General features: G+C 40.9%; 1 protein-coding gene across 6 annotated transcripts in view; it reads left to right on the plus strand.

Annotated features, from left to right (window-relative positions):
• NSMAF (neutral sphingomyelinase activation associated factor) overlaps positions 1–6694 on the plus strand; it is a 31297-nt gene extending 24603 nt beyond the window's left edge. For 4 of the 6 annotated variants that reach the window (XM_085537352.1, XM_085537355.1, XM_015855615.3 and 1 more), the window contains exons 22-31: positions 369–477; positions 1109–1167; positions 1748–1815; positions 2902–2969; positions 3208–3331; positions 4008–4091; positions 4569–4719; positions 5092–5194; positions 5620–5729; positions 6341–6694. In XM_085537352.1, coding sequence (XP_085393478.1) covers positions 369–477; positions 1109–1167; positions 1748–1815; positions 2902–2969; positions 3208–3331; positions 4008–4091; positions 4569–4719; positions 5092–5194; positions 5620–5729; positions 6341–6435 — 971 coding nt within the window. In that variant the 3' untranslated portion in view covers positions 6436–6694. Of the gene's footprint in view, positions 1–368; positions 482–1108; positions 1168–1747; positions 1816–2901; positions 2970–3207; positions 3332–4007; positions 4092–4568; positions 4720–5091; positions 5195–5619; positions 5730–6340 lie in introns of all 6 variants that reach the window. The other 2 variants (XR_014942528.1, XR_014942529.1) reach the window with 1 other exon arrangement.
• The last annotated feature ends 2358 nt before the right edge of the window (positions 6695–9052 follow it).

Consider the following 9052-nt stretch of genomic DNA (forward strand, 5'->3'; position numbering starts at 1 on the left):
GGGGACTCTGCTCCACTCTGCCGTTGCTTGAGTGAAACTCTGTAGAGAACTTACTTTGTACCGACAGTACATAATTTATATTTAGTGTGTTTCCTCTTCGTTATCCCTTAACTTTTGAGATGCTGCAGAAAGTAAACTTATGATGTTCCTAACCAAATGTAGTAGGATAATAGGTAGGTGGCTTTCATGGTACTTTTCCATTTGGGAAACTCTTTGACATTTCAACGTGTACAGTAACCAGAAATGTGTATTCCTGGAGATCTGTGAGATTTCTGCACTTTTGTATTTATCTTTCTTCACCTACTTCCCGACATTTATCTTTCCAATTTCTGTATATGGTAAAACTTTACTTTGGAATTTTGTTGCAGTTTCTCCTCATGAAGAATCATTTGAAGATTTGACAGAAGAAAGCATTACACTTGCTTGGAACAATATATCTAAACTAAGACAAGAGGAACAATATAAAATTCACAAAGAGTAGGTACTGCTCTTCCCTCTTCAGTCACAACTGTTGCATTTAATTAGGGATAGAAGCATCTGTGAGTCTATTAGAACAACGGGTTAGGGCTTATATGGTATCTAAGTTGTCTAAGTACAGTAGCACCTAACTTAATACTATTTAATTTGAACGTTTAAGCCAATTAAAAGCTCAGCTACTGCACAACCCAGAGCTGTCTCCTTGTGAGGAGTTTGTAAAGTCTCCATTTATGGGCTGTAAGGTAATCCAGATACCCCACTGGTGTTCTGATGGGTCCCTAGGGAGCCGTGCACCAGCAGCCCCATCTCAAGTGAACTTTGACAACGCCCAGCTAATCCCACATTGGGAAGATTGAATGGGAAACCATTAATCCTTTCACATGGGCATGTCCTTTCCAATGAGGATGAAGTACTTGCAGAACCTTGTAGGGAACCTGTACTGATGACAGCAAGATACATTTATGTATGTGGGCATCTTGTTCACCACTGTAGTATTTTTAATCTCACTGAATATCTTGACTTTTTTTTTAATAGAAATCAAATACCAGATTTCAGCAGTATTTAATTTGCAGTATTGTGGGTATGTTTCAAAGCCTATGAAGTCACTGATGAGCTTACTTGTATTCAACAGGGCAATTACAGGAATAGCAGTCACCTGCAATGGGTCTTCGGTGTTCACCACATCCCAAGGTGGGTATTATTGCAGTTATTGCCTCAAACCTGCAGTGCAAATGCTTCAGTAAGTTGTAGCACCAGGTGATGTTTTGTGAACGAAGAAGCAAGCAGCTTTGAAATGTGAGAGCAAAATTAAGGCAGAGTTAAATGGGATCACTGAGTTCTCATTTGTGCAGTTTTCAAAGGAGCACAGCCCTAATGTTCTGCCACATACAAGATGTTCATTTTCACTTCATGCCCCGCTGATTCTTGCAAATACTGAAGTTCTCATATACATCAGTACTGTTGCTAGCTTTTGGTTTGTCACATTTGCAAGTGCCCATTATGGAAATTAATAAAGTCAGATAGATATTTCCTGTACTTAAATAGATGTTTAAGTTTCAGATCTCCATGGATTTCAATGTTGTCCACATCTAGGCTTGTGAAGGTGTTAACTTCTCACCTTAGATTATTAATTTGAAGACTGAGAAACAAACACATACCTGATTTTAGCGATTGAATATATGAATTTTCAAACAGACACTAAATTTCTATCTTCTGTAAGACAAACCAAGAAGTCATTTTATATGTAATGTGCTTTGTTCTTTATCCTTAGACTCAACTTTGAAGATGTTCTCCAAAGAATCAAAAACACTCCAAAGAAGCGTGTCCTTTTCCAACATGGTAAGCTGCTGTCAAAATAAAAACATCAGTAGGGTTCTTGAAAGCTACTCACAGAAATGTCTCTTAGTGTCTTAGTGTACCTCAGTGTGTTCTTTCTTCTCCTGACTCCTCAGTTATATGACGTGTGGATCATTTAACAGAGTGAATGGAGATTCCCTTTTGGGCCTCCAGGGAGAGCACGTTCTGTGGATGCAGGAAGGGAGCATTAAATGGTTCTCTTTACTTATGTGTTAATGCTGCTCTGAGTTTTCTGCTATATAGGGAAGGTCTTGTGGTAGACAAAGATACCCTGGCATGAGCAGACAGGTCAAAACACTGGTGCCTGTCCTTACATGCTCCTCTTGACAATGTACAAAGGGAGCTCCAAGTCCAAGTTAGTCTCTAGTGAGGAGGTCGTGTACACTTTTGTTCTCTTCATTTTCTCCTGCCCCCTTGGAGGTTTCAGTGTTGATCTGTTGCAGCAAATGCAGAAGCAATAATCTCTTTACATTCCAGCTGCCTGCTGTTCTTAAAAACAGATTTTGTGATGGCACAGAAGCATTGCCCTGTTGTTTTCCTTCTACTTCCAGTGATGTGACTGGGTGTTTTCTTTTCCTTTTGCTTCCAGTGATGTGACTGGGAAGATGTCTGTAAAGAATATTCAGTTTGTTTCTTGCTGTTGAGAATAACAGAAATTACATAGCGATATCCGTTGCTTCAAAGAGCAGAGCAGACAGGTTGCTGTCATGGAAAAAAAACAACATGAAAGAAAACTTGTCTCTTCAGGTTTCTGCTTGTGTATAGAATTGACATAGCTTGAAAGATGAAAAGCTGGCTGGTTTCTCCCGAGTGTAGTGGAATCACATGCCTCGTACCTGAAGTACTTGGGAAAAGGAGATCCAATCCATCAGTTGTGCGCGTGTTTCTGGAGTTAACTTTGTATTTACTGGAGTTTTTCATAAGGTTTTTCTTAATTAACATTCATGCAACACCTGAATGTTGTGCATATAAAGGATCGCTGCGCTCCTTGTTTTTCCAGAGCCATGTTAGTGTACTTCTCTTTGAGGGTCAGAAATAGAGCACTGCTTTGTTTTTCCTTTTCCACAGGCTTTGTCATCTTGCATCATCTTACCAGGAGATACCACTGTCGTAAGTTCTTCATGGGACAATAATATGTGAGTATTTACTTCCTGTTGACTCCACTGAATTAAACTGAGTACCTTGGTAGTTATCCTTTTGGTTACAGATACAGAAGGTCACTGATAAAATGCGGTATCTGTACTACTGGTTTTGTTTTCTATACCAGTCTGGTTCCTGTTAGAAGCTGTAGAAAAGAAGTTACTTTCATCAGTTCAGAGCAATATGTTCATGTTTTCTTGAAGGTATAACGCCTTTATGTTCTCTTCCTGCTAGATATTTCTATTCAGTTGCATTTGGAAGACGGCAGGACATCTTAATGGGACACGACGACGCTGTCAGTAAAATTTGTTGGCGTGATGGGTGTTTGTATTCTGCATCCTGGGATTCCACTGTGAAGGTCTGTATACGAGTTCATAATATTTCAGTAACTATTTATCACTAGCAGTTGATATTTGGCCAGAGACATGCATTGGAGTGGAATACTTTTAGATCATTTAGATCATATTTATAAGCTACTATAATATTATAATAGTTGTACAAGTAGTTTAACTTGTGTTAGCTTTACATCAACAGTTTTCAAAGGTGAAATGTTACTTTAAAGCAACATCATTCACTCAGACTTAAAATATTAATTTCCTTTTTTGGGGTGAACCGCATTTGTTGGAAGAATTGGGATGTTTTGTGACCTGGATTGACAATTGTTTACTGACTAGAACAGGCTCCTAATAGTAGTTCTGTAGTGTATTTCTTCAGCTAATTGAAAGCATACAGGTAGACTGAATAATAATGTGGAAGTTAGAGGTAGGAAAGCATTTCCCAAAGCCACCTTGTGCTAAGTATCCATTCAGTGCTGTGATATACAGTGCTTTGGTAATCTACTTGGATCAACACAGTCATGTTTAAGGTATTGCTTTGCTTAACATTATCAGTTTAAGGTGCCAGTTGCTGTTGTGCCACACGGATGAGGTTTGCAGTTACACAAGCAGCACTTGTTCTGTGAGCATTAAGAAAGGGAGAAACTCATCCAATTTCACTAATGCTTCCTTGAGCAAACTTAAATGTCTGTGTTGTAGGTGTGGAAATGCGTACCCGGGGAGACATTGAGCAATAAAAGAAACTGCTTTGAATTGCTTGCAGAGTTAGAGCACGACGTTAGTGTAAGTATGCAGACAGAGGTGCAATACCTCGGCATTTGAGATTATATCAGATGATCCCAACTCTCGTTTTAATGAGCAGCTGAAGTATGAGGGTTGTCTGGGGTGGTGCTTTGTTTTACCGTGTGTTTTTTTCTCTTACGGGGTTTGGGTGTTTCTGGGGCAGTGTTGTTTCATTGGCTTTTGTTGGCATAACCTTGCCTGAGGTGAGCGTCCTGCTCTGCAGCATCCCCTGCTTCCTTGGTTGAAAGGCCTGCTCTTAAGGAGCAAAGCGACAGCAGGAAGAGTTCTGTGTTCCTATTCTGTGCAGTTAATTACATGCAGCTGTGCACTTTTCTTACAGCATCTAATGTCACTCTTATAGTATATTTAAAGGAAATTCCTTGCCATTGGTTCTTTCTGATAAACCTCAAGGGTAAAGTTTTGCATTACAGTGGAGAATACGGGTACTAAAAGTAGTCTGTAATGTTTAACTTCTAGGTAAATACGATCGACCTTACAGCTTCAAACACAATACTGGCATCTGGAACCAAAGAGGGCACCATCAGTGTTTGGGATGTTACCACAGCAACAGTGCTGCACCAGTTGCCGTGCCATTCTGGTACTGTGTTCGATGCTGCGTTTAGTCCCGGTATGTTGGATTTCAGTTTAACATATACACCTGGGGGTTCCTGATTACATGTCATAGACTCTGGTTATTGGAATTACTAGTCTGAGGGGAATGGCATATAGTTGGAACTAGGTGGTCTTTAAAGGTCCCTTCCAATTCAATCATTCTGATTCTATGAGACACTTCTCTGCTATAAGGAAGTTTTTAATTGATGCAAGGCCATACCAAACTGCAGACCAATAGTCTAGATTCTAGACCAATGTTTATCATTGTATGCCTGCAGACAATGTGAATTTTCTGTAAAGCAGGTCACGCCTATCACAGCCAACATGTCGTACTGCGTATCTAAACGTGCTCCCTTTGTTTGTTGTCATGGTTTGCTCTCTTGTGTAGATGGCAGACACCTACTCAGTGCAGGAGAAGACTATTGTTTTAAAGTAATAGATGTACAGACTGGAATGCTTATATCTTCTGTGACTGCTGATGAGCCACAAAGGTAATCCTGAGAACGTATGTATGGATTATGAAGCTGCATGCCCAGCTTAGTTAACTGTGGAGATGCTCAGTGGTTGGCCATAGCAACAAGAAAAGACAGTGTTGAAAAAGAGCTGTTTAGCTGTAGCATCAACCTGCTCTTCCAGAACTTTGGCTACTATAATTTCTCTTACTTGCATCACCTCTGTCAATAACCTTTATTTTCCAAAGCTCCTTTTTTTTTATGTAAGCTAAGAAGAGATGATTGGCTTTTGAATTTTAAAGAGCACTCAGTTGATACAGCATTGTATATGTTTAGTTGGTGAAAAAAATAGACATATCAGGTAAAGAGATGAGGATTGAAGTAGGAAACAGGCAGTAGCCTTTCCTATTTGTTCTTGCTTGTATACAGAAGTTCTGAGTGTACTAACAAAGAGTTATTTGCAGGTGCTTCAGGTGGGATGGAAATACTGTCTTGTCAGGAAGTCAGTCTGGTGAATTACTGACTTGGGACCTCCTCAGTGGAAAAGTCACTGAAAGAATCAAAGGACATGCAGGTATCGCTGAACTATTCTTGTTCTCAGATTGCCTGGGAGCTTCCTATTTTCTGTGTGTTGGTATTGACAAGCTTTGAGAACCACTTGCTCTGCTCCTCAGTGGCTCATGATATATGACATGTACCTTTTTCTTCTCTCCCACGTAACACCTGAGTCTCCTAGGAAATGTAAACAGCAGTGCTCTTCCACTGTAGTTATGAGACTGAACAGATGCACATGAGTTTTCTAATGGCAAAGTTAACGTATCAGTCAATAGCCAGGAGAATGTTTAAAAGTGAGCTGCTAGGCATACATTTTAACATGCTACAGTTCTAATATGTAAAGCCCAAAGGGCAAAGTGGAAAACTTTCTCCTCCTCTCCCAGTGACTCCTTTCGCTGCTGTGATCTGTATTCTGTGTGTCAATTTAGTTTGCCTCCTTTTCCTCAAGTGGTTGAGGCAGTGTACCAAGGAGTCACTGAGGTTAACAGGATACAAGGTGTCTCTTCTTACTGGATATACTGTCAATGTAATGCAAAATACTGATTGATGATCCTAAACTGATTTAAGTTTGTTCCATTCTCTTCACTACTACTCATGTCTGTTTTGGTTTTTTCATTTCTTTTCCTCCAGGTGCTGTAACCTCCATGTGGATGAATGAACAGTGCAACAGTGTTATTACTGGAGGGGAAGACAGACAGATGATATTCTGGAAACTGCAGTACTAAGTGCCTTTCCCTCCAGATGTTTAAATGAACTCTTTCATTTTAAACCAAACCTTTTAAAGGAACTCACTTAACTGTGTGCAATGATGGCTGCTGGAGTTCAACCAGAGAAGAAGCTTTGCTCAACCACACCTTTCCAGCTTCTGGTGACTTCACTGAGAGCTCTTAACTTCCATTATGTACGCATTTGGTTTTCATAAACTACCAAAAATGCTTGTCTAATAATGAGATGACATTAAAGACCTATTTTTCTGTAACTAAAGAGCCCCTAACTGGTAGTTATTGTTGTAGCCGGTTGTGTGAACCACTTCCAAAGAAGCAGCAGTTGCATTCTTTAGAAGATTTAAGATACTTACAACATGACTTCTTTGCATCATACATCTCCCTTTCTAGCAGTGATGTGAAGGTAAACGCTGCTTTGAACACTTACAGCTTAGGCAGCTGAGCAGGGGTCAATCTACTGTGTAGTCTCCAACTGTGGCTACCTGCAAAGGCAGAGAAAAATCAAAGAGCATAGTGGTCTTTTTCCTATTATTGAACAAACCAAAACCACAGCCTTAATTCATTAGCCTGAAAGGGAGCCATGGATAATCATAACCACTTACTGTGGAGAAGTTTGATATTGACACCTTATACGTATATCAGTCTTGGCCTAATAGTGTGATCTCTTTTATTTCTGTTGCCTTGCATCTCTTCTGTTACCATCTTTGTCTTCCTTGCCTTCTTGTTTTATTTGGGGTTCTCAGCTTCCTTCAACTCTAATTCAGCATTCAAGTTCCAGCCCAGAGATTCTTGGAGTACAGGTATAACTCATGGGTCTATGGGTCTATACTGTTACAGTAACCCAGGGGTAAAGCAGTGCTGTACTGGGCTTATTTTTCCCTGTAGGGCTTCAGAATACTCTTCCCTGCAAGGGGCTCCTCTGAGGTTAAAGACTTCAAATAGCCCTCAGGGGTATATTACAGTCACAGCTACCTGTGGTTGTATTCCCTCAGTCCAACCCAAGAGGAGTGTTTTTTTAAATGGTATTAAGCATTAAAACCATAAAACAGACGCCTCAAAATGGTTGGTTGGTGTTTGCTGTTTTTTCGTATTATTTATTTCCTACACGTAGCCAAAAAAGGGAGAGGAACCCCAATTCTACAAGCATCCAGACAGGGCACAACTGAGTTGCAGAGCCTGTTAAAAGCTTTGCTTCAGTTGTGCCCGTCTTTACTTGTTTACCTCCACTCCACTCTCTTGCTTGGCTCACAGGGTTAAGTTTTCTGCACCCAGCTCTTGCAGGAGCTTGAAACTTGTTTTGTAACTTGTTTCACAAGTTAATGTGCTCTTCTACTCCACTCCTGCTAATCTGGAGCTGGGCAGCTTAGAGTTACGCTCTGGTACGCCTGATGAAGCACAAAGAAACTTCCTGAGTGCTAATAACTCCCCCCACTTTTCACACCCCCTTCTCTTATTCAGGTTTTGGACACAGGCCCGCTCCTTTGTCACTAGAGGGACCTCTACACAGCACATTAAGGGGCTGGGTTTTTTTCTCATCTCCAGGCCTGTTCTAATTTGTTTTCATCTGTCTAAAGTGATTCTGCAGCCTGGTCCTTACTAACTGAACAATTCAATTCAAGGGGCTCCCAGCATGAATTTCACTGCCACTGCAGCCTGAAGTAGCATCAGTATTACCAAATCCATTTGAGGAACAAAAGCTACACAGGTTCTTCTAGAGCAGCAGGTGAACATGCAGCACTGAACTGGCATAGCAACATGCCCAGGAAGAAAAGCAAGTAAGGTACCATCTTTCCCAGACCACTTCTGGTTCTTGGCTAATTCAGAATGAATGATCTAGTAAAGGTGTATGTTTGGTGGCCCTGCCAGGCAGGGGGGTTGGAACTACATGATCCTTGAGGTCCCTTCCAACCCGGGTCATTCTGTGATTCTGCAGTGCCTTAATCATCTCCCACACCCATCTTATACTCATTAATACCTATTCTAAAATAAAGAGTACTTGCTATGACTTTATGCTACCAGAAACTGTTAGAAAGACTGAAGTTTACACTATTAGTGCCTGCAACAGAGAATGAAAAAGGAAACAAATTGCTAAACCTGGCATTTAACTTCAGAACAACTAAAGACTCAGCTGAACCTGTGCCTACAACCTAATCTTGCAGGTCCCCACTGAGTTTGTCACCTACCGCAGAACAGCATCAATTGGAAAGGAAGGGGAAAGGACAGATTGATGCAACTTGACTTATTAAGGTGAAAATTAAAGAAGTGATATCAAAACAATCAGCACTACTTACCAGCAGAGCAAAGCCCAGGTAGTCTCCAAGCAGCAGTGCAGGAAGTATTTCCTCCCCTTGCCCAGTTCTACTGCTAAGCACAATGTTAAACAGTGCAGAATGCTTCTTTGGTCAGCTCTGTTCAGCAATCCCATCTGTGTCCCTTCAAGCCTCTTGCCCACCCCCCACCTACTGTAGGAACAGACAGTAAAAAACAGAAGACTTCAGTGCACTGCGGGCACTGTTCAACAGAGGATATCACTACTCTTAACACAAATCTAAACCCCAGCAGCACCTGGAAGCACATCGAACAAAGTTAATATCATTCCTGCCAGCCCCAGTATACT

This window comes from Coturnix japonica, chromosome 2, assembly GCF_054131305.1.
Source record: "Coturnix japonica strain WE chromosome 2, WE-NBRP24, whole genome shotgun sequence".
In the NCBI taxonomy this organism is placed as follows: Eukaryota; Metazoa; Chordata; class Aves; order Galliformes; family Phasianidae; genus Coturnix; species Coturnix japonica.